The sequence below is a fragment of the Theobroma cacao genome, chromosome 6 (assembly GCF_053813885.1).
Source record: "Theobroma cacao isolate CCN51 chromosome 6, ASM5381388v1, whole genome shotgun sequence".
Taxonomy (NCBI): Eukaryota; Viridiplantae; Streptophyta; class Magnoliopsida; order Malvales; family Malvaceae; genus Theobroma; species Theobroma cacao.
Genome location: NC_142644.1, coordinates 8083881 through 8110824, shown reverse-complemented (window position 1 = coordinate 8110824; position 26944 = coordinate 8083881). Strand labels below are relative to the sequence as shown.

Sequence of the window (26944 nt, the reverse complement as noted above, 5' to 3'; positions counted from 1 at the left end):
TATAGATATATCTATATTTTTTCCATTTCATATATTTTTATCTTTTCTATCTCAAAATTCAAACTTTGAAAGTTAGAAATTGAAATTTTAAATTTTAACCATTAAAATATCAGTGAAAAGTTAAAACATAAAAAAAAATTAAAATCTCAAATTTTTAAAAATATAAAATATGTGAAAATACATTTACAAGATTGAGTTATATGGATCATTAAGGACTAATCTCATTATGACACCCGAAATTAACATACTTTACTTAAAAGAAATCGTCAAAATCAGTAATAATTAATTAATAAGTATACTTAAGATCATGATGCCATCTACATTAAAAATGTTTTTCTTTTTATTTGAATTGACTCATTAAATTTCATATATATAGAAAGAGGGATAATATTTTATTGAAAAGCATAAGACCCTGTTCTTCTTCTTTTTTGTTTTTTTTAAAAGAAATAAAAACAAATAAAAAAGCAAGACTTATTCTTCCCATCAGCCTCGTGTGATTCATTTTCTATCACGTTTATTGATTTACTTGTAAATATTTAAATCTTTTGGACAATCATCGTTTTCCTGCTATCCATTTCTTTATATGAACATTAAATTGCTTTGATGATCTAACAACAACATTTAAAATGTAATCTTCGAAAAAGAATTTGGACTAACTCTTTAATTATTAAAAATATAAAATTATCGTTGAACTAAAATAACATAATATAAAAAAAAAAATTATTTCTCATTTAAAAAAATTTAAATAAACTCTTATTCTTCTATTACTTTCAATTAACCTCTTAAATTTTGAGGCAACACAATGTCCCACTCCACATTTAAAAATAGTTAATTCCCACCCACACACGTGCCAATGAATATTATTATCCAAATGAAACTAACCATTTCAGCCATATTAAAATCTTGAATGAAACAGCTCTCATGACTCGTGGACCGTACAAGTGGAAAAATAAATGTTAATGCGCTTAACTTCATATGCACACCATGGGGGAAAAATGGGAGCATCCAACCCCATGTCCAGATGTGACAAAATGAATAATTAGTAATATAGGGTTAATTACTTTTTCGTACATTGAAGTTACATATGTGAAATGATTTCCTGCTGAGTATGGTGATCTTTAATGACATACTACAGCTGGGGAAAAAGATGCCAATACCTATACCACAAGAATGCTGCCAAAAAATAATCAATATAACAATGATTTAAACAATGAGCAGATATTTGGTAAAATATCAAGACAAGATGGATTATGAGTTCAATTTTAACTTGGTTCTCCACATTTCTCCAATGACCTTCTTAGGTGCTGGATCACTCGGCCCTTTGTCTCGCTGCCCAGATGTGAAATACAACCATCCTCGCCAATATCCGACCAGTGTGGTTTTCACACGGAAGGGGAGTTTTCCAATCACGGACCACTTCTGCAAAATCAGAATGAACAAACGTCAGAGATTAATGGCAAGACTCTAAATTAGGCACCTTGTAGCCAAAATTTTCACTTCATGTGAACAGTAGGCGACTTCACAGTCAGGTTGGCTTGTTGCTGCTGCTGCTGCAATGATATATGCAGATTACAAAAACTATAAATGTAGTGCAGAGAACATTCAAAATGTAATTTACATGACATAAAATATGCCCACAAGCCAAAGTTATGAATATAGTATCATATATGATGATTATCACATATAGATGCATATATGTTAAAAAGTATAGTAACATACATGCAACGGAAATGCATACATGTTAAAAGTATACCAGAGCATTTAATAGAAATTAGAATCCACTTCTTGCAAACTTGTTCAAACTTTTAGAAATGAGGCCTGAGATGCACAGCAAGAAGGAAGTGCATATGGCAAAATCAGAAATGCATTCAATCTCATAAAAGGAGTTGACTCGAGATTAAAAAACAATTACAGTAAACTACATTCAATGCCCCATGGTTGTCGTGTTTTGCAAAAATCATACATGGATTCATTTTCAACTCTTAGAGCCCTTGAGATTTCCTCCATAACGAAAAGATGTAGCAGCGTTAATTTTTTACCTTAAGAAAAACTGAACACTCTCAGCTTAAAATGGTCTTATAAAAAGAGTAAAATGGCCAGGTTGTTTTATCCTTTCATTAAGAAGTTAACATAGTGACTCCCTACTCATAATGAAGGAAACCCCACTGAGTCTACATGTCAAAAATAAAAAACCACACAATAGTTTCTGTCAACTGTGAAAACTACTGGTGCGAGAAATGCAGTTTGCCCAAAAATAAAGTAGATAAAGCTGAAGGGAACAAGGAAGTGCCAACATACTGAGCTGCAGCAATTCAAATTAAGGCATGTGTGAGCATTGTAGAGGGTCATTTTGTGGATAATTACATAGTTGCACACATTTGCCATATGTATGCATATACCTACACATATGTGCACACCCTAGTCTTCTTTGCACTTGTGCGTATGTATATATATGCACACACAGCAAAAACATATAGGCTTGTGCATGTAACATACATCCATATATACCACAATCTTCTATTATCAAGCCATACAAAGGATAAGAAGATGGTACCAGTGTATCTAGATTAAACTGAAACACTTCTCCGACCAGAACCATCTTTTTGGTTACAGGGTGTTTCTCTGTCGTGCCTCCAACAATGACTATAGAATTGTTAACAATTGTCCAAGCAAATTCAATATGTGAATCTGGCTTTGGCATAGGAGGTAACGTTTTCCACTTCATTTCATCATCCAGCATGTATACATCACCATATACCACCTGGGAAAAATTAGAAAATGAGTTAAATATATGTCTGTATATATATTTAAAGGAAAAGATATACTTAATGCAAAATTTATCAGACAAGATAGGGAGGATGACCAGTGGAAAACTCATTAAACCTAACAAGGAGAGATTAAATTAACCATTAACATCTTCAGAAGCTCGAGAAAATACCAAATCTATTGCAAAAAGGTACAGATGCAATAATCTGACTTTAGAGAAAACATCAGTCTAGTAGTCCAGGGCGCAATTTGTAACACATAAAATTAATTACTTATGATACCCATTTATTCACATATAATATATCACATTGCATAAATCACGCATCATAAAATACTCACAGAAAGTTATTACATTAATACTTTCAAAACAGATGAAATAACATAACAAGGCTCACTTGCATTTTGCCTACATTGCTAATAACATTGGTAATGAGTTTGTAGATATTCCCTCATCTAAACCACATATTTCATTTGCATAATTTACATAATTTTCAATTTTAAGGAAGAAAGATGTATAGTAGGGTATACTTGTAGGGAGTAACATGACCTCTGATCTCATGGCATGAATATATGGACTGGATATCACGTAAATCTGTTTATCTTTTAATAGCACTGTGTTCTTTGGGTAAGATTTACATACACACATCGATGAGCAAATATGTGGTTTCTTGTGTCGGTGGATGAGGCAGGGAGAAAAGCAAGGTGAGAAAAACAATGAGAGGTGCAAGAACACAAGAGGAAAACTAAAACCAAGCCAAATTAGTCTCAACTGTTCAGTTTGGCATTATTTTCCTTGCATAATTAGTTTTGTTCAATTTCAATATTAAGAAATCAATCAAATTTAATTTGACTCAATTAGGATTCCTTAAAAAATAGATACCTCAGCTAAAGCATACATAAGCGCAGATAATATATTAAAAATATTAATATACATCAAAATCATTTTACAATCTTCATTGCATACATTTGCATATAAAACAAATCCATGTAAGAGTAACTTTTCCTAGTATAATTTAGAAGCATTCACACATAATTATTCACTTAAACCATGTAATAATAACTTAATAATGCATAAAGTTGTTATGTTTTATCATTTACACATAAAATATTGTAAATATATATTATTAATACCCATTTAGTAAAATGGAACAAAACTCTAAAAAAATATAGTAAAAAGTTTATCAACAGAAGTGAACCAGGTTAATCTTAGTTCAATTTGGTGGGTTCTTTAACAACATTCAGTTCAGTATGAATTCAGTTAAGAGATTTGGTTTCTTCAGATCTTACCATAAATTTAACTGAGCTATGCCAATATACCATCAATAAATTAGTACATTGCATGCCAAGTAGGAAGTTCAGTGTTTATACATTCCATGCTAACCAAAGAAAATGAAATAAAATGCTTTAAGAAAACAAACTGACATAAAATGACATAGAACTCGTTTTGTTAAACCCAATTGAACAGAACCATCAAGAAAAAACAAAAATAACCCACTTACCTCATTTCTTCGTGAGCATTTGAAAATAGGTGATCCAGGTTTGGCCATAAAATCACCCTCTTGACCCCCAATAACGTAAAGCCGATCTTTAAAGACAACACAGGCCCTACATAAATAACATTTGAAAGATAAAGTTCAGGTGAGACAGCACAAGGACTAAACAATTGAAATCAAAATACTATTTCCTTAGCTCCCAAAAACAAAGAGACACTCATATGCCCAAAGCAGCATGTACTGATCAAGAACAATATTTCCAACAACTTCAATGTGTCAATCATGCCAACAGAATTTACATTCTCTTCCTTCTTAAATATTGGATAAATGTTCTATGTTAGTCCAATTTCATTGTTTCAAAATATGAAGAAATACACTACACATAAATGAGAATAACATATCAGAAACTGGAGATTTAACCCAAAAATTTCTAACACCAAAATATGATAATACTGAACAATTGCAATAACAGCATCCTGAAATCCAACTAATGTCCAACTTGCTTTACATATCATTTGATTAATGGCACAAACTAAACATAGATACATACATCCATTCAGATTTTCATCTATATACAAAGCAGATACACATGTCAAGATAAGATGCCATCAATTTATAACGTAAATGTAAATCACTGTAGTGAAGGACATGCACCTAAAACTCCAAACAACACAAAAAGCAGAATCTGCCAACCTACTGACAGAGAAAGACAATATTACAGAAAACAAGTAGACAAACCTGTGTGGTCCCCCACGTGGAATGGGTATTTCGCTCCTCCACTCCTTTTCTAATGCTTTCCCATCCTTGACAGCAAGACTCCAATGCTCTAATCCAGGAGTATGCCGGTTCTCCTTGCTGCCACCCATCACATGAAGTCTACCTCTCCAAAGTTGAGTGGCTGGTGCATACCTGAAAATGGTCAAGGCCTGTCACTCAGGGTGTCAAGTTCATAAGAACTCCACAACTTGGACATACAACACATACATTCAAAATCACCAATGCAATATTACCAGTTAAGCCAGAGACTGCGTTATTCAGAATCACTGTTTCTAGTTTCTAGAAGGCCCATTGGAACAATTATGAACTACCGAAAAATGGATCCTCAAAGAACTTGCATCAGCAAATGTACAATGAGAGGGAAAGAGAGAATGAGGCAACCAAAATTATAAGCAGAATTGAATGGCAAAAGCCAATTGAAGCGAACCACAAACTCTGAGGGTCAAATTTGTAAATTAATGATAAAGATGCAATTTATTTGTTCTATGGAAGCTTTAAAGACACAGAAAGAAATGGTAGCACACCAACAGCATTAAAGAAAACCACGTCTAAATGAAGTATAATGGCATCTCTCTTATGCCATTGGCAGTCAACTGTGAATGTGGACAAGTTCAGAACCTACTCAACAGAAATGAAAACGAAGAAGAAAGGACACTCGGCAAATGATGAAAAGTGAGACATAAACTATACAAGTTGATAGAAAACAAGTAGCAGAAACTACATTGCACAAAATCAGATTCTTTCCAAAATGCAGACTAGATACATTAAAGAGAGCTTACACATGCACTAATGTAGGGGAAAGTAGAGCCTAAGTAATTGAAATTACAAGAAATTACAAATGCGCAAAAAGACCCAAACAAAAAGAATTTCTCAGAAAGTTTATTTGTCCTTAAAACAACTTCATTATTCTCATTTGTCATTCATGCAGAGACAAGGTTTCTCTAGTGAACAACCTTTTTTATCCATTTTCCAGCACTATTATTTACCCATTTAATGAGCATGTAAACATGCTTACGTCCAAACATACAAAGTTATTCTGGTGCAAGAACATTGTGTTTCCTCTAAGAGTACTAGTATACATCTCCTGCAAAATTTGATATCTGCACATACCTAGGGAGTGGCAAAGGGGGCATGTCCCGCCATTTATTTGTTTCAGTATCAAGAACAAATGTGTGAGCTGTAGGCCCTCTGCATTGAGGACCGTATTGTCCTGTGACCACGTAAATGTATCGCCCATCTGTTACCATCCCTAAATGTGAATGTGCCATTTCTTTTGGCATATCAAATCTTCCTCCCCATGTATTATCCGTAAAATTGTATATATCAACATGTGAATGCACCTATGGTACAGATATTGAAAACAAAAAAGAAAACAGTGAGGATTATAACTCTATTTAGCACAAACATAAGCTTAAAAATCACCATATAAGAACTTAAAATTCAGATTAGCGGCACCAAGGAAAGCCCGTAGCAGTATGATCTCAAAGATGAACAAAATCAAAGCATTTAGTAGAATTGTCACAACTTACTTTCAAAAACCCAAAGAAGATACTAAATTTCAAGAAATAAATAAAACTCTTGGTCAATTGTTGCTTTTGCTACTTGCTTTTTCTTCATAAACAGTTGCTAAGAGCAAAAGCATAATCAATAATGATAAAAGATGAAGCGGATAAATAATATGCAACACCAACTCTAACACACTTGTTCTATATAAAAGCAACATCATGCTTTTTTGCACTCCAAAAATGATAAGTGATAGATTTAATGTTAATTATTCAAAATATTTAATACTATATGTGTTTCTATCCAAACATGTTTTTTTTACTCATGTTCCGGGAAGTAAGAAAAGTAACAATCAAAAGAAGCCTAATTAGGATAGGATTATATTATATTGAAGAAGGTAGAAAGGGTAGTACTAACATAATCAATGGTGCCGTATCCAGCAAAGACATAAAGAAGATTCTTAATCTGTATTGCAGCCCCATCTAGACGAGGAACAGGTGCAGCTGCCATCTTCTCCCATTTGAGTTGTGGAGCAGGCAAATCAGCAAAAGTAGCTGCTAACAGCCTTTGAGGAACAGGAGCCTTTTCTTCAACACTTTCTCCCTACAACACCAAAGCAAATTGGTATTCTGGCAATTCGCCATTGATCAAAGAAATGGGAGGAAATAGGTAGTGTTGTTACCTTTGGCTTTGAGGGCAATTGATCAGGTTGCTTGGAGGGGACGACGAATGCAGGGGCATTGGAAGAATGAGGAGACCAGTTGTTGGAAATAGAAAGAGAAGAATTGAAGCGGGCAGATGAAGCCCAGAAGAAATCGGCAATGAGTCCGATCCCCAGCAGCCCGACGCATAACAATACCAATCTCGCCGTTCCTGAGGTCTGCTTCCCTATCTGCCTCACCATCTCATCTCTTCTCTCTTTTCTGTTTTGGGTTCTCAAAAAGCCGTTCAAGTTGCAGACAAGTGAGTGGGAATTGCAGCTGTTCTTCCTTGTTATCCTTCCTACACCGACACTATGGACATTATGGGGCCAATGCGGTCATTGTTTCTCTTTGTTACGGAGCAGACGCGTCCAAGGTCAGGCTACTCCACTACTCGCTCAAGCCCTTAACCTCAGCTCAAGCCTTTGGGTTTCACGTTTCGACTTCGGCCCGGCCCAGAGGTAGTATTGTTTATAAATAAACATATTATTTTATTTTATTTTAATTCTAAAATATTATGTGATGGGCTCAGCCCAGCTTTTAATTTGAAGTTAAAAGTAATATAAAATTTTAAATAAAAATAAGATTTTGAAGTTAAAAATAATAAGCTTTTGTAGTTACTTTTAAAAAATAAAAAGGTTTTCGTAGTTAACAATAATAATAATTATTCTTTTGGTCTCTAAATATTTGTCTCTTTTTGACTTTTTTTTTTATAAATTAAAACAAAAACTTGAACTTTGACGTGATGCATATTAAAATTTGAAAAAATATATAATATAAATGTTCAATACTTTAATATGTAAAAGTAAAGAAGAAAATCATGAAAAAGATTTTGTAGTAGATTAAAAGTAAGAGTATTAGGTGTATAAACATAGGAAAAATACTTTAGTTTTTAACTACTAAAAAGGAAAGATGGACAACAAAAAATATGGGACAAGGAAAGTAGAAACAAGTAAATATAATAAAATGAGAAAGCTTATTTGGGCACTATATATGAATTCATTAATGTTAAATGAAAATAATCTTAAACCAAATATACTTAAAATCACCCCTTTTTTAGTATTTTTTTCAAATTTTAATTTCTGCAGGATAGGTACATAAATTATAGATAATTAGCATACTTTTTGAGTGACAAGGGCAATTTTAAAATCTAGATTTTCACTAATAGTTTATAGATATGGCAATTAGAATAATTAATGATTAAAATTATTCTTGTTTGATAAAAAAAAATGTTAAAGTGGATATTCAATTTGGAAGAAAGAGATTAATACTTATTTTTGCATATAATAAGAAAAGAGGATTTATACACTTTAATCAATAAAATCTATATAAGATTAAAAGAAGGATAATTTAATTATTTTAGTATTGGTCGTTAGGAGTGGGCAATGATCGGTTGTGCCGATCGGCTCGATTTTTGGTCGGGACTCCCTCTTCCCCCAAACTGACCGATTAACCGAGAATTCTTCCTATTTTTTTTTTTTTTTGCTTGGGGGGTGGGGGAGACACCCTTACCCTTCATTAAACCCCCTAGCACATCTGCTATTCTTCCCCCTTCCCCCCCACCCCCCTTAATTTTCACTTCCCTCTCAACTTCTCCCTTTCATACTAAACCCTAAACCAACAACCAAGTCACTTGGCTCTTTTCTATTCTCCAATTGGTGTTTCATTATCACTCCAAATTGCTACCAGCCACTTATTCTAACAAGGTAAATCATAGATTTTTTTTGTTATTGATTTTGTGAAAATAACAAGAAAGAGAAAGCTTGAGAATTATGAATATTATTATTTTTGGTTAAACTTCATGATAGAGAGAAAATATGTTAGAGATTATGAGAATGATATGTTGTTTTTTGCTTATAAAAAATAATAGTAGTGCAAATAAAAATAATTCTAAGGGATTAGAAAAATGATAGGTTTGATTTTTAATTTTTGGGAATTAAATTTTTTTCTCAACCATAGATTATTTCAACCTTAGTTGACATTAAACATTTCAAAGAGTTTACTGTTTAGAATTATTGTTTGGATAATTAATTAAAATGATTTGATGCTAGAATTAAACATTAAGAATTATGTTTGGGAATTCATATTTAGAATTATTATTTGAGTTTTTAATTAAAATGATTGGTGATATGCTAGAATTAAACATTAAGAATTATGTTTGGGAATTAATGTTTAGAATTATTGTTTGGATAATTAATTAAAATGATTGGTAATATACTAGAATTAAACATTAAAAATTATGTTTGGGAATTAACGTATGGATGTTAGAATTAAACATTACGAATTATGTTTGGAAGTTAATGTTTAGAATTATTGTTTGGATTTTTAATTAAAATGATTGGTAATATGCTAAAATGAAATATAAAAAATTATGTTTGGGAATTAATGTTTAGAATTATTGCTTGGATTTTCAAATAAAATTATTAACAATATGCTAGAATTAAACATTAAGAATTATATTTGAGAATTAATGTTTATAATTATTATTTAGATTTTTAATTAAAATGATTGGCAATATGCTGGAATTAAATATTGGAATTAATATTTGAGTATTACTTTTTTTTTTTGTAGATGCCAACTAATGAGAAACAAATTTCGCCACTAGTGAGACACCAACACCAACACCATCAAAATCTACACCTCATGTTACTGCTAGTTCTACTAAAACCAACAAAACATTTGAAGTTGTAAGCAAAGTGCGGAAGCAAAGGGAGCCATCTCAATCTACATCACTTGTGTGGGATCACTTCACCAAATTCATTGATAAGAAAGATGATAAGAAGATTAAATGTTCTCATTGTGGTAAAGAAATGTGTGCTGATACAAAAAAAAAAATGGAACATCTTCTTTGAACAATCACATTCAAGTTTGTCCTAAGTTGAAATTGGTGCGTGATAGTGAGGAGAACAAGCAAATGGAGTTAGTTTTTGCTTCAGGAGGGAATGGGTGTCACGATCCGGTACTCCCCTCGAGCCCGTGACAACAGCCGCGGTACCTCGATAGACACTCATTTTTCAGAATGCCAACCGGGACCTCGCAAGGCTTAATATCAGTATCTCATTTCTCCCGTGAGTAATCGTTGCCGAAAATTATGTTCTAGAAGATTTTAAGCTGTTTCTAACTCAAAACAAATAAAATAATAATTTTCGTCTCACAGGGGTATTTTAGTTAATTTTCTCAAAAAATTTCGAAACCGGTTAAAACGTAATATACGATTACAAAACATATAATTCATAATCAAAAGTGAGTTTTAAAGTCTAAAATCTTTATTTAAAACGAAATTTCGATTATTTGGATATAATAAGAAAAAAAAAGAAATGTTAAGTAAAATATTCTATTTTCTTATAAAATAATATTTTTAGAGTTATACGTAAATAATTTTTATAGCGTAAAAGTTAAATAAATTCATACATACTATAATACAGTAAACGAAAGTATTTAATTTAATTTACAATAATAAGTGGGTCCTCGAATAAACAAAAGTAAAAAGAACTATAAACCTACAATTTGAAGAATGCAAACCCAATGGTAGTCCTCGATGAGATCAACTATCTACAGTCTAATCTGAGCCTGAAATAGAGGGAAAGGAGGGTGGTAAGATTATAAAATCCCAGTGAGTAAACAAACATCATTCAAAAGATCTAAAGTCCGAGTAAAAGGAGACTATTAAAACAGTTCATCCAAATAATTTTTTCATAACATAAGTATTCATTTCATTTAAATAGTCAACATGGCTTATGAGTATTTAAAAAAAAACTTGGCTCCTACCAAAATCATTCTCGGGGATACCTTGCCCGAGGCATCTTACCGAGTCTGCCAAGACTGTAAAAATTTCGTATACACGAAAACATATTTTTAGTTTGAAAAACACAACCGTTCCTTGACGTTAGCGGAGTTCATCATCACGAGGTGGTTCTGTTTAACGTGGACTATAACCATACCTCAGGAGATACCCTACGCATCTTTCCGACCGAGGTACATATTTATATCTAGATTTCGTGCCCCTCTAATAGGCTGGTCCATAGAATCCGCCCACTGCAGCAAGCTAAACCCACCATATAATAAAAATTTAACAGCATGACAAGGCTAATATAATACTACCCAACTTGCAAGGGTAAAATAAAATAATTCATACAATTCATAAAACACAACCCAACCAATCATGCCAACACAATAACAATATAACATAAGCCATCAATTTCCAATCATAAATTTACAACATACTAGTGGTCTCCAATTACTCTATTTTCAAAATCGTTATTTCATTTCAAGACAATTTATAAAGTCTTTTCATTTAAACACATTTTGTTTACAAAACATAAAAATTTACCATTTGAACTCATTTTCATAAAATTCACCAAAACCGAATAAAAACATACTTTAGATAATTAAAATGATGGTAAGGTTACTCACAATGTCTAGAGTGGGGATTTTCAAAATACTCAGACTACTAGTCCTAGGGTACAATTCCCTTGCCTTTATCGGAGGACTCACCACCTTGACATAGTACAAAATCGAGAAATTCACCACATTGGTACTAAATTGAAATTAAACTAATTTAGACTACTAATGCATGATATGGAATGCAAAATGTGTCACGACCCGGAACCTCCATCAGGCCCATGACAATCGCCGCAACGTCCCTGATTGACACTCATTATCCGGAATGCCAACTGGAACCCCGCAAGGCTTACATATCAGTTTCTTTCCTTTCCTGTGAGCAATCGTTGTTAAATATCGAGTTTTTAGAGAATATACACTATTTTATATAAAAAACAATCAAAATAAAATTTTCGCCACACAGGGGTATTTTGATCATTTGTTTCTCAAAAATTTCGAAACTGGCTAAAACGTAATATACAAGTACAAAATACATAATTCATATTCAAAATGAGTTTAAAAGTCTAAAATCTTCATTTAAAACGAAATTACGGTTATTTGAATATAATAAGAAAATAAAAGAAATATTAAGGGAAATATTCTATTTTCTTATAAAACAATATTTATAGAGTTATACGTGAATAATTTTTATAGCGTAAAAGCTAAATAAATTTATACATACTGAAATACAGTAAGCCAAAATATTTAATTTAATTTATAATAACAAGAGGGCCCCCGAATAAATAAAAGTAAAGAGGACTGTGAACCTACGGTTTGAAAAATGCAGATCCAATGGTAGTCCTCGATGAGATCAGCTATCTACAGTCTATACTGAACCTGAAATGGGTGGAAAGGAGTTGGGTGAGATTTTGCAATCCCAATGAGTAAACAGACATTATCATAAATATCTAAAGGCGAGTAAAATGGAGGTAAGTTTAAACAACAAATTTCAACCCATTTCATAATGTTTCAATTTATTTCTTAAACCATAAAATATTTGTAATTTACCAAAACAATTGTTAAGGCTTATGTCTTTTATTAAAACAAGGCTCAAGCCAAAACTAATCCTCGGAGATACCTTGGCCGAGGCATCTAACCGAGTCTGCCAAGGGTGTTAAAATATTCACACGTGAAATACATTTTTATTTTTAAAAATCAGCCGTTCCTTGGCGTTGGTCGAGTTACACATTAACGTGGGGGTTCGACGTGAAGTGAGCTCTAATACTACCCTAGGAGTTACCCTCCTCGCCTCTACAACCGGAGTAACTATATAACTGGGTTTACCGTCCCCCTCTAATAGGCAGTCCACGAAAACCCGTCACTGCAGTGACTAACCCACCAATTTTAATAAAATTTCGACAGTATAACGTGGCTTTTATTTATTTATCCAGCCTGCATAGTAAAACAACTTACATAAATTTTCCAATGCATTCACAAAATATAGCCACATATACTCATTTCTCATAAGCCATTCCTAGGAAAATAAATATTTTTCAAGTCAATTTGTAGCCTCCAATTACTCAATTTCATAATCAATACAATATATTTTTATTTGTCACATTTATTCCTAAAACATCAAAAATCTCGTTTTAATCTCGTTCTCATTTCATAAAATACATAAAGGGCATTTAAAATAAATTCTAGATAATTTACAATAATAATAAGTTTACTCACCGTTTGTACAAACTAAAAGCTTTCTAAGCGCCCCGATCACTACTCGTCGGGTACGACTTCTTTGCCTTTTCCGGAAGGCTTTCCTCCTAGACACATTACAAAAATTTACACAATTCATCACATTGATGCTAAATCACTATATAATTAACTTAAATCCTATACTAATGCATGGTATGAAATGCAATAGCCTAAAACGGCTTAAACGCGGTATTAACCTATTTTTGGCACTTTGCTCGATAAATTGCTAACGCGCTCCATTTTAGCTCTAAATCATCCCATTCTCTCTCCAACATTTCTAACCATTAAATATCAGCCAATAACCTTCTGAAAACAACAAAATCAGCTCACTCCCTTCCTTGAAAAATTCGGCCAAAAATGGGACATTAAGTCGGTTAATTTTCTACTTTGTTTTTCAATCACGTTTAATCGTTTTTCATCATTTTCTCTTCATTTTCCTTAGAATAAAATCAATTCATCATCATTGTACAGCATTGAGCATCCAGCCAAGAGTGGGTATTGTGAAAATTCAATGATTTCTTACCCAATTTAATTTCTAAACACATTTAACTAACTAAAACTATCAATTTAACTAAAAATCAAAACCTAAAAATTTCAATTTCTCTCCCCTAGAATTTCGTCCAGCCCTTGATATCACTTTTTGATCTCTCTCCTCAAGCATGCTAAATGGAAATAAAGGTATAGGAAAGGTAGAAATCAAGCTAAAATCAAAAAATCTTACCGTTAGACGTGTAAACGGTCGAAAACCACGAATTTCCCTTTGAATTTTCTTGTTTCTCTTTGGTTTTTCTTTTTTTCTTCCTTTCCTCTCTATTTCCTCTCTTGTTCTTCCTTATGGCCGGCCAGCACTTAAAATTTGGATTTAAATGGGCTGACTTTTCATTAAAATAATATTATATCATTAAAAAAATGCCACATGTCACTTTCCCATTGGCCCATTTTTAAAATTTCATCCATTTGTTTCCAAATTTTCACCATACACTTGTCTCATATATTCATAGCTTAGATAAAATTCTCAGAATCATCCAAAGTCTCGGTGGAGTAATTTTTGAAATTTACAGTTTTATCCCCGTAAAAGTGAAAAATTACATTTTTGCCCAAAAAACTGAAAAATTGCCCATAGACATATTTTTCATCCCTTATACTCATACCATTCTCCAATTTGTCAAATTTGATCTAAATTCTCTCAAAATCTCAAAATTTGTCCGTGGGTGGTAAAATTACGATTTTGCCCCTACACTCTAGAAATCACCAGAATTAAACTTTTTCACTTCTTATCATTAAATTATACTCCAAATAGTTAATCTTGGTAAAAAATTTCACTCCATGATCAAATTATTATCTTAGGTGGCAAAATGACGATTTTGCCATTGAATATCAAAATTTCTAATTTTACCCCAAATGAACCCTCGAACTCCGGACAATCATTTTTAGTCATTCCTGGACTATAAAATATTAAATTTCATCCTACAATTCCTATTTGAACTAGTTCGAGGTTAAATCAATTTAAGTGTACCGTTAGGTACAATATCAGGTTTCGTTTATTCTTAGGTGCTTTTCTAGCGTAATAACATGCTACTCAATGCATGTATGTCATGACATGTATTTATAGGGTCGGGTTTTACACTAAATATGCTAAATTAACTAAAAACACTAACATAACTTAGAATCAAATCAATCCAACTTCATTTTCTCTCTATACCCATTTGGTCAACCATGAATTCACCATGAAAACATGAAATTTGATCATGAAAAATAAGGAGCAATGCATGGGAAAGGTAGATCACAAGTCAAAATCAAGAAATTTTACCTTTGATTGCTTAATTCCTTGAAATCCCACACTTTTTCTTCAATTTTCCCACCTAGGTTTTGTGTTTTCCCTTTCCTCTCTTTGTTCTTACTATGACCGGCCACATGAAGAGAAAATGGGATAAATATGGGCTAATTTTTATGAAAAATAATAAAATATTCTTACTTGACACATGTCACATGCTTGTTAGTCTATTTTTCTTTTTTTTTTTTTTATACTTTAATAATTATGCTTCCATTCTCCACCACATGATTAGTCAAAGGTCAAAATGAGGATAAGAGAAGACCATGTGCTGGACAAGTGTCCTGGTGGTGGAAAATTACGATTTTGCCCCTAGGGTGACAAAATTACCATTTTACCCTTATGCTCCGAAAAATACCGGGATTACAATTTTTCACTTCTCAACCTCAAATTATACTCCAATAAGTCAAATATATCAAAATCTTTCAAAAACATTCCCATTTTGTCTTCGAGTGGCAAAATTATCATTTTGCCCCTAGATATGGAAATTTCTAATTTGACTCCAATTTGATTATCGAACTCCGAATCACCATTTTAAGTCATTCTGAGACTTTAAAATTCTCAATTTCACCTTAAATTCTCTATTTAATCTAGTTCGAAGCTTAGTTCAACTTAGTTATACTATTAAGTACACTATCGGCTTTTAACAATTTTCGGGGCTTTCCTAGTATGCAAACATGCTATCCATCACATGCATGTCATGACAAGTATTTTATAAGGTCAGGCTTTACAATGGGTTAGGTAGTTGAAAGTTTGATCAAGAGGCAATTAGGAAGAGTTTAGCTAAAATGATCATTTTAGATGGATTGTCTTTTAAGTTTGTGGAAAATCAATGATATAGGAAACACATAAATAAAGTATATTCTAGATTTCATATATTGTCACGATGGACTGTTACTAGGGGTTGTTATAAGGTTTATATTAATGAAAAAACTCGAATGAGAACATTGTTAAGATCATGTCCTGATAGAATGTGTCTTACCACTGACACATGGACTTCAATACGAAGAATTAATTATATGTGTCTACTTGCCCATTTTATTGATAATGATTAGAAGTAGCAAAAAGAATTTTGAACTTTTTGTCTGATCACTAGTCATAAATAGGGTTGTCAACAGGTAAGGTACCCGTTAATTTTGAGATACCCAAACCCTAACCCTATAAAAAATCAAATACTTAAATCCTATTAACTACCCAAATAATTTTAAAATACTACTATAACCCTAACCCTAATACATTTTCACTACCCTATAATTACCCTAACTCGTTTAAAAACTCAATTAGATAAGAAAATTATTAAAATGTTCTTTATGGGTACACAATTACCCAAACTCGAACCTATAACCATATATAATAATATTTCTTCTATATATTTCATATAATTAACTACTAATTAAATTAATAAAAACATTAATAATAATATTTAAATTTAAATAATCAAAAACTACAAAGTGTGTTTATAAATGAACATAATATATAATATAAATCAATATTATTTTATTGTTTAGTAATTATTAACTTATATAATAGTAATTATATTCTTTATAAATGAACATAATATATAATATAAAGTGTATGTATTAAAAGACATTACAAGTTATATACTATAAAGTGTGTATATACATATTATAATTAAAAATTTTATAAGTTATAATTTTTATAATATTTACACAAAATAAAAAGTAAATATATTTATATTTAAAGTATATATATATATATATAAAGTATTTTAGTATATATATAATAGTAATTATATTCCTTATAAATATATTTATATTTAAAGTATATATATATATTAAAAGTATTTTAGTATATATATAATAGTAATTATATTCCTTATAAATAAACCCAATATATATAGAGTATAGATACTAAAAGATATTACAAGTTAATTAAAAATCATAGTTTCATTAATTAATTTAATTAATTATATGGGTTTGTTCTTAATTGCATAAAATTAAAAAAAAATAGCTAAGTTTCAAAACTATTCTAATCTCACAACTTCTTTTTAGATAATTAAGTTTATATAAACAAAGGTATATATATTATAATTAATAATTTTATAAGTTATAATTTTTGTAATGCTAAAACAAAATAGAAAGTAAATATGTTTATATTTAAAGTGTATATATATATACACACACACACACTAAAAGTATTTTACTATATGTATAATAGTAATTATATTCTTTAAAAATGAACTCAATATATATAAAGTAAATATAAGAGTTTTATGAATTAATTTGATTAATTATAAGAGTTTGTCCTTAATTATATGAAATTAAAAAAATAACTAGATCTCAAAACAATTCTAATCTCACAACTTCTCTTAAAGTTTATATATTATAAGTTTATATAAATAAATAAATAAATATATATATATATATATTATAATTAATAATTTTAAAAGTCATAGTTTTTGTACTGTTAATATACAATAGAAAGTAAATATGTTTACATTTAAAGTATACATATACAAAAAGTATTAGTATATATATAATTTAGTAATTATATTTCTTATAAATGAATCCAATATATACAATGTATATATTAAAAAATATTCCAAGTTAATTAATAACCATAGTTTAATGAATTAATTTAATTAACTATATGAGTTTGTCCTTAATTACATGAAATTAAAAAAAAATAGCTAGATTCCAAAACTATTCTAATCTCAAAGACTCTCTTTAAGTATATATATTATAAGTTATAATTTTTGTAATGTTAACAGAAAATAAAAAGTAAATATATTTATATTTAAAGTATATATATAATAATAATTATATTCCTTTGTAATATGATATGATATTCATATTATTTAAACATAATTAATAATATAATAATTTTTTAATTTAAATATATTAATATCATCATATTAATAATTTGAGTAACTATACTTTTTAATATATTTGTCAGCTTTTAATAAATACATTAATGTTGGTTATTGTCACGACCCGGAACTCCCCATCGAGCCCGTGACAACCGCCGCGAAGCCTCGACAAACATTCTTCACCCCGAATGTCGATCGAAACCTCGCAAGGCTCTCGTATCAGCTTTCGCACTTCCCCGGTGAGCAATAGTTATCAAATAATCAAAATACGAAGGATTACAAATCATTTTCAAATCATAACATAACATTTTTTTTTTGCTCATAGGGGCATTTTTGTCATTTTTGTCGAAAACCTCGAAACTTGCTAAAAATGTAGTAGGTAAGCTGAAAATATATATTTAATGATTTAAAAAAAAAATTAAGTATCTAAAACGTTCATTTGAAGTGAAAATTTGATCATTTGAATATAATAAAAATATTCAATAAAATAAACTATTTTCTTGTAAAATAATTTTCATAAAACTATCGATACATAATTCTTATAGCGTAAAAGATAATTATATACATATATACTATAAAACAAATAACCAAAGCATAAAATTTCTTTTACAGTGACACGTGGGCCCACATCTATCCAAAATTCATCGGAAGCTAGAAACCTACAGCTTTTACCGATTCGAGTCCAAATGAAAGTCCTTGTCAAAATCAGCTAACTATGGAATTCCTTGAGCCTGAAATGTGAGGAAATGAGGGTGGTGAGATTATAAAATCCCAGTGAGTAAACAGATACCATCTAAAGTATCTAAAGCCGAGTAAATGGAGACAATTAAAATAAGTCATCATACTGTAATTTCATTACCTTTCAGTTCATTTCAACCAAATAAAATCAATCCATATAAATCGAGTAATCAACTTGGCTTATGAATTTCTTAAAACTTTAGCTCGTGCCAAAACTCATACTCAGTGATACCTTGCGCAGGGCATCCAACCGAGTCCGCCAAGGCTGTTAAAATTTCATATACACTTAAAATATATTTTTAGTTTGAGAAAAATACAGCCGTTCCTTGGCGTTGGCTGAGTTCCCCTTCACGTGGTGGTTTAGCGTGAAGTGAACCCTAAGCTTTACCCCAGGAGATACCCTACGCGTCTCTCCGTTCGAGGTAATAATATAATGGAGTTTACCGTGCCCCTCTAATAGGCTGGTCCACGGAACCCCCTCTGCAGTAAATAATTAATATATAATCCACCAATCAATAAAATTCATTCTAGCATGTCATGGCAATTTATCACAACCTAGCCTCTCAAGGCTGAATACACAGTATAAATAATTATAACACCAAAATCAGTTTAGCCATTCATGCTCATTTATTGTCATAAGCCATTCAATTCAGAACCATAAATTTGCAACACAAACTAGCAGTCTCCAATTACTCTATTTTCAAAACCAATATTCGATTTTTCAGAAAATTTATAAAATCATTTTATAAAATCACAATTTTCCTTAAAACATAACAATTTACCATTTAAACCCATTTTTCATAAAATCACATAGTTGTATAAAACTACTCTAGATAATTAAGACGATAATAAGTTTACTCACAATGTCTAGAATGCAGACTTTCGAAGCACTCTGTCTACTGGTCCTCGAATGTAATTTTCTTGCCTTTATTGGAGGACTCACCACCTTGACACAGTACAAAATCGAGAATTTCACTAAGTTGGTACTAAATCAAAATTAAACTAATTTGGACTACCAATGCATGATATGGAATGCAAAAATGCACTGGTAACTATCTAAATCCGGTATTAGCCTAATTCGTCTTATCACCCGATTAAATTCCTAACGGGTTCGTTTAAACTCCAATTTAATTCTTTTCAGTTTCTATACCTCAATTACACCCAAATTAACTTAATGTCCCTCAGTGTGATGCAAATTATCAGTCCCAACAGCAAATTACAAAAATACCCCTAGTGGGTAAAAATTCGTATTTTTGCTCCGAAAATTCCCATTATTTTTCTAGGCTCATAATTCATTATTCCTTAACCAATTCTCCTAGAATAAAATCAAACTCATCCTCACTCACTACATGGTAAATTCAGCCATTAATGGTTGGGGGAGAAAATAAATTCTTTTCTTGTTGTTTTGTTTCTAAATATGCTAAACTAACTAAAAACACTAACATAAATTAAAATCAAATAAATCCAACAACTTTCTCTCTCCTAACCCATTTTTTTAGAATTGAATTCATCATGAAAACATGTAATTTAATCATGGAAAATAAAGAGAAATGCTTGGGAATAAGAAAACTCAAGCTTAATAGAAAAAATCTCACCTTTTTCACTTAATTTCCTTGAAAATTCACACTTTTTCTTTGATTTTCTCTCTCTAGGGTTTTGTTTTCTCCTTTCTCTCTCTTGTTTCTTGCTTGGCCGAATGTTGAAGAAGAAGAATGGGTGGGCTGATTTTTTTTTATGCCTTTTTATTGTTTAATGAAATAATATTATTTTATTCATATTTTAAATATTTTATTAATTCATTTTTTTTTCTAGCCATCCACTTGTCCTATTTTTTTCACCATGCATTCCCTTTGACTTATCCAAGTCTTAAGTGAAATTTCCAGATTTTTCCAAAGTTTTGGTGGAGCAAATTTTTCAAAATTACACTTTTGCCCCCGAACTTTTCAAAAATTACATTTTTACCCCAAAAATTGAAAATTTTCCATAATGCATAATTTTCACTCCTCATACTCATTTCACACTCCAAATAATTAAATTTGATCAAAATCCTTTCAAAAAATTAAATTTTCGATTCCGAATGGTAAAATTACCATTTTACCCTTTTACTCCAAATTATACCGAAATTAAAATTTTTCACTTCTAAACCTCAAATCTTACTCCAATAAGTCAAATGGGGCCAAAAATCTTTTCTAAAAATTTCCATTTTGTCCCCAGGTGGCAAATGACCATTTTGCCCCTAGATAGCGAAAATTCCAATTTGACTCCAAATTGATCCTCGAACTCCGAATCACCATATTAACCCATTCTGGGACTTTAAAATTCTTAATTTCATTGTAAATTCTCTATTTGATCTAGTTCGAGGCTTAAATCAGCTTTATTGTACCTCTAGGTACAATACCGACTTTTGTAAATTTTTCAAGACTCTCTTAGCATGTAAACATGCTATCCACCACATGTATGTCATCACAAATATTTCTGTAGAGTCGGGCTTGTCATCTTCTCCCCCACTTGGATCAACCATATGATCCTCCTTCTTGATTGACTTCGACATTCGGCTAAATATTAATATTTTAATATTATTTTAGTAATAAAATATTATTTTATTCTAAAATTTTTTTATCTTGTCTCCTTGGTACCAAAAATACCTTATTATGCCTCACTTGACTTCCAAATCGCCTTTTATCTCACAAATTCTCCTCCGATAAAATTATTATTATTTTATTATTATTTTCTCACTTGCGAAACATTTTATCCTAAACTACTCCTTTTTTCTTTTATCACTTCTAAACATTTTAATTGACCTCAATTTGCATTCGATCAACTTTATTTATCACCATATCAAAGTATGGGGTATTTCAGTTATTTTAATTTAATCATTTAAATAACAATAAAATATATATAAACGTACTCCTAATTTATGTTTTTTATTTTTTCATAGAATCCTATGTTAAAGTACTATTACTTTCCAAATTCATTATAAACCATTATGCTTGGAAAGTAATGTCTTTATTAGGTGATTTTCTTAATTTATTTTGACTCTCTCATGTAATGCTAAAGGTATGGTTTATATTTCCCTCCTTTTGTAATTTTATTTTGTAATTAATTAAACTTTAATAGGGTAACTGAGTCCTACAAGAATTTTTAGCATAAAATAAATAAATAAAAAATATATAAATGGGTATTGAGATCGGGTTCGTGGTGAGTACCCGTGTAACCCGAATATTAACATAATTGGGTTCGGGTAACGGGTACCTAAGGAGTAATACCCGAACCTTATATAAACCCGATACGGGTAGTGAAATCACTACCCGAATCCGTCCCAAACCTAATTATAGGGTACCCTAAGCTGGTATAACCGGGTCAAGTACCCATAGGTACCCTATAATAGGGTACACATTTTCATCCCTAGTCACAAAGGTGAAGCCATTGGTAAGGCAATTAGTAAATGTTTGCTTGATTAGAGGATCCAAAAGATTTTTTCTATCACTGTTGATAATGCTAGTTCAAATGATGTTGCAATGGGACATTTGAAGAAAAAATTTATTGTTGTTGGAACTAGTATTTTAGGAAATAGATTTTTTCATGTGAGATGCATTTCTCATATTGTTAATCTTGTGGTCTCTGATGGATTGAAGGATATGAATATCTCAATTGCTCGTATTAGAGGGGTAGTGAGATATTGTAAAACCTGACACTATAAACACATGTCATGACATACATGCACTGAGTAGCATGTTATTATGCTAGGAAAAGCACCTAAGAATAGACGAAACTCGGTATTGTACCTAATGGTACACTTGAGTTGATTTAACCTCGAACTAGTTCAAATAGGAATTGTAGGATGAAATTTAATATTTTATAGTCAAGGAATGACTAAAAATAATTGTTCGGAGTTCGAGGGTTCATTTAGGGTAAAATCGAAAATTTTGATGTTCAGGGGTAAAAGTCGTCATTTTGCCACCTAAGATAATAATTTGATCAGGGAGTGATATTTTTGACCAAGATTAACTATTTGAAGTATAATTTAATGATAAGAAGTGAAAAAGTTTAATTCTGGTGATTTATGGAGTGTAGAGGCAAAATCGTAATTTTACCACCCACGAACAAAATTTGAGATTTTGAGAGAATTTAGATCAAATTTGACAAATTTGAGAATGGTATGAGTATAAGGGATGAAAAATATATCTATGGGCAATTTTTCAGTTTTTTGGGCAAAAATGTAATTTTTTACTTTTACGGGGGCAAAAGTGTAAATTTCAAAAATTACTCCACCGAGACTTTGGATAAGTATGAGAATGTTATCTAAGCTATGCATGTCATGACCCGGTACTTCCCTCGAGCCCATGACAATCGCCGCGACGTCCCGATTGACACTCATTATCCGGAATGCCAATCGGAACCCCGCAAGGCTTACATATCAGTTTCTTTCCTTTCCTGTGAGCAATCATTGTTAAATATCGAGTTTTTAGAGAATATATACTATTTTAGATAAAAAACAATCAAAATAAAATTTTCGCCACACAGGGGTATTTTGGTCATTTTTTTTCAAAAATTTTGAAATTGGCTAAAACGTAATATACAAGTACAAAACAAATAATTCATATTCAAAATGAGTTTAAAAGTCTAAAATCTTCATTTAAAACGAAATTACAGTTATTTGAATATAATAAGAAAATATTCTATTTTCTTATAAAACAATATTTATAGAGTTATACGTGAATAATTTTTATAGCGTAAAAGCTAAATAAATTTATACATACTGAAATACAGTAAGCCAAAATATTTAATTTAATTTACAATAACAAGAGGGCCCCCGAATAAACAAAAGTAAAGAGGACTGTGAACCTACGATTTGGAAAATGTAGATCCAATGGTAGTCCTCAATGAGATCAGCTATCTACAGTCTATACTGAACCTGAAATGGGTGGAAAGGAGGGTGGTGAGATTATAAAATCCCAATGAGTAAACAGACATTATCATAAATATCTAAAGGCGAGTAAAATGGAGGCAAGTTTAAACAACAAATTTCAACCCATTTCATAATGTTTTCAATTTATTTCTTAAACCATAAAATATTTGTAATTTACCAAAACAGTTGTTAAGGCTTATGTCTTTTATTAAAACAAGGCTCAAGCCAAAACTAATCCTCGGGGATACCTTGGCCGAGGCATCTAACCGAGTCCGCCAAGGGTGTTAAAATATTCACACGTGAAACACATTTTTATTTTTAAAAACCAGCCGTTCCTTGACGTTGGCCGAGTTACACATTCACGTGGGGGTTCGACGTGAAGTGAGCTCTAATACTACCCCAGGAGTTACCCTCCTAGCCTCTACAACCGGAGTAACTATATAACTGGGTTTACCGTGCCCCTTTAATAGGCACTCTACGGAAACCCGTCACTGCAGTGACTAACCCACCAATTTTAATAAAATTTCGACAGTATAACGTGGCTTTTATTTATTTATCCAGCCTGCATAGTAAAACAACTTACATAAATTTCCCAATGCATTCATAAAATATAGCCACATATACTCATTTCTCATAAGCCATTCCTAGGAAAATATATATTTTTCAAGTCAATTTGTAGCCTCCAATTACTCAATTTCATAATCAATACAATATATTTTTATTTGTCACATTTATTCCTAAAACATCAAAAATCCTGTTTTAATCTCGTTCTCATTTCATAAAATACATAAAGGGAATTTAAAAATAAACTCTAGATAATTTACAATAATAATAAGTTTACTCACCGTTTGTACAAACTAAAAGCTTTCTAAGTGCCCCGATCACTACTCGTCGGGTACGACTTCTTTGCCTTTTTCGGAAGGCTCTCCTCCTAGACACATTACAAAAATTTACACAATTCATCACATTGATGCTAAATCACTATATAATTAACTTAAATCCTATACTAATGCATGGTATGAAATGCAATAGCCTAAAACGGCTTAAACGCGGTATTAACCTATTTTTGGCACTTTGCCCGATAAATTGCTAACGCGCTCCATTTTAGCTCTAAATCATCCCATTCTCTCTCCAACATTTCTAACCATTAAATATCAGCCAATAACCTTCTGAAAACAACAAAATCAGCTCACTCCCTTCCTTGGAAAATTCGGCCAAAAATGGGACATTAACTCGGTTAATTTTCTACTTTGTTTTTCTATCACGTTTAATCGTTTTTCATCATTTTCTCTTCAGTTTCCTTAGAATAAAATCAATTCATCATCATTGTACAGCATTGAGCATCCAGCCAAGAGTGGGTATTGTGAAAATTTAATGATTTCTTGCCCAATTTAATTTCTAAACACATTTAACTAACTAAAACTATCAATTTAACTAAAAATCAAAACCTAAAAATTTCAATTTCTCTCCCCTAGAATTTCGTCCAGACCTTGATATCACTTTTTGATCTCTCTCCTCAAGCATGCTAAATGGAAATAAAGGCATAGGAAAGGTAGAAATCAAGCTAAAATCGAAAAATCTTACCGTTAGACCCGTAAACGGTCGAAAATCTCGAATTTCCCTTTGAATTTTCTTGTTTCTCTTTGGTTTTTCTTTTTTTCTTCCTTTCCTCTCTATTTCCTCTCTTGTTCTTCCTTATGGCCGGCCAGCACTCAAAATTTGGGTTTAAATGGCTGACTTTTCATTAAAATAATATTATTTTATTTTTAAAAATGCCACGTGTCACTTTCCCATTGGCCCATTTTTAAAATTTCATCCATTTGTTTCCAAATTTTCACCATACACTTGTCTCATATATTCATAGCTTAGATAAAATTCTCAGACTCATCCAAAGTCTCGGTGGAGTAATTTTTGCAATTTACACTTTTGCCCCCCTAAAAGTCAACAATTACATTTTTGCCCTAAAAATTGAAAAATTGCCCATAGACATAGTTTTCACCCCTTATACTCATACCATTCTCCAATTTGTCAAATTTGATCTAAATTCTCTCAAAATCTCAAATTTTGTCCGTGGGTGGTAACATTACGATTTTGCCCCTACACTCCAAAAATCACCAGAATTAAACTTTTTCACTTCCTATCATTAAATTATACTCCAAATAGTTAATCTTGGTAAAAAATTTCACTCCATGATCAAATTATTATCTTAGGTGGCAAAATGACGATTTTGCCCTTGAATATCAAAATTTCTAATTTTACCCCAAATGAACCCTCGAACTCCGAACAACAATTTTTAGTCATTCCTGGTCTATAAAATATTAAATTTCATCCTACAATTCTTATTTGAACTAGTTCGAGGTTAAATCAATTTAAGTGTACCGTTAGGTACAATATTAGGTTTCGTCTATTCTTAGGTGCTTTTCTAGCGTAATAACATGCTACTCAATGCATGTATGTCATGACATGTATTTATAGGGTCGGGTTTTACAATTCTACCCCCCTTAAAATAAAATTTTGACCTCAAAATTTCACTTACCAGATTCGACAAATAGATGCGTGTATTGGTTCCTCATCTGATGCTCTACTTCCCATGTCATTTCCTCCATTCGAGCACTTTTCCACAACACTTTGACCATTGAAATACTCTTGTTTCTCAGTACTCGATCCTTTCGATCCAAGATACTCACAGGTTGTACCTCGAACTTCAAATCATCATGCAACTCGATCGGAGGTGCTTCGAGGACATGAGAGGGATCTGGTACATATTTCTTAAGCATGGAGACATGGAAAACGTTGTGGATCCGATCTAACTCTAGAGGTAATTCTAACCGATAAGCCACTGGTCCAATCATTTCAATTATTCGAAATGGTCCAATATATCTCTGGTTGAGCTTTCCCCTCTTCGCAAATCAAATCACACCTTTCATTATCCAATAAAACACCATAATTTATCATGATAGTATAATCAATAAGATTTAATACTTCAAAGTATTCAAATTATTACCTTTCCAAGGAGAAACCTTAAGAAAAACTTTATCATCGATCTCAAACTCCAAGTTTTTTCTCCGTTTATCTGCATAGCTCTTCTGCCTATCCTGGGCTACCTTTAGCCTCTCTCGTATAACCTTGATCTTGTCATTAGTTAGCTCGATCAATTCCACACTCACTAACTTCCTTTCACCTACTTCATCCCAACAGAGTGGAGTACGACATTTTCTTCCATATAAAGCTTCGTACGGTGCCATACCAATGCTAGACTGAAAGCTATTGTTGTAAGCAAATTCCACCAATGGCAAATGTCTGTCCCAACTCCCAATAAAGTCA

General features: G+C 31.5%; 1 protein-coding gene and 1 long non-coding RNA gene across 3 annotated transcripts; both read right to left on the bottom strand.

Annotated features, from left to right (window-relative positions):
* Positions 1–942: 942 nt before the first annotated feature.
* LOC18595619 (Galactose oxidase/kelch repeat superfamily protein) lies at positions 943–7589 on the bottom strand. Of its 2 annotated transcripts, none has more exons than XM_018123914.2 (7): positions 7222–7584; positions 6957–7142; positions 6147–6376; positions 4998–5168; positions 4266–4371; positions 2555–2761; positions 943–1419 (listed from the first exon to the last, which is right to left on the bottom strand). In XM_018123914.2, exons 1-7 carry the CDS (start codon positions 7441–7443, stop codon positions 1249–1251), a joined length of 1293 nt encoding a protein of 430 aa, XP_017979403.2. In that variant the 5' UTR covers positions 7444–7584; the 3' UTR covers positions 943–1248. The 2 variants fall into 2 exon arrangements, with proteins under 2 accessions (XP_017979403.2, XP_017979404.2); XM_018123915.2 differs by having other exon boundaries at positions 1411–1550; positions 7222–7589.
* Positions 7590–18490: 10901 nt separating this feature from the next.
* LOC148762050 (uncharacterized) lies at positions 18491–20449 on the bottom strand. Its single transcript, XR_016026886.1, has 3 exons — positions 20307–20449; positions 19574–19657; positions 18491–18704 (listed from the first exon to the last, which is right to left on the bottom strand). It is a non-coding gene; the product is annotated as an uncharacterized LOC148762050 (long non-coding RNA).
* Positions 20450–26944: the final 6495 nt, after the last annotated feature.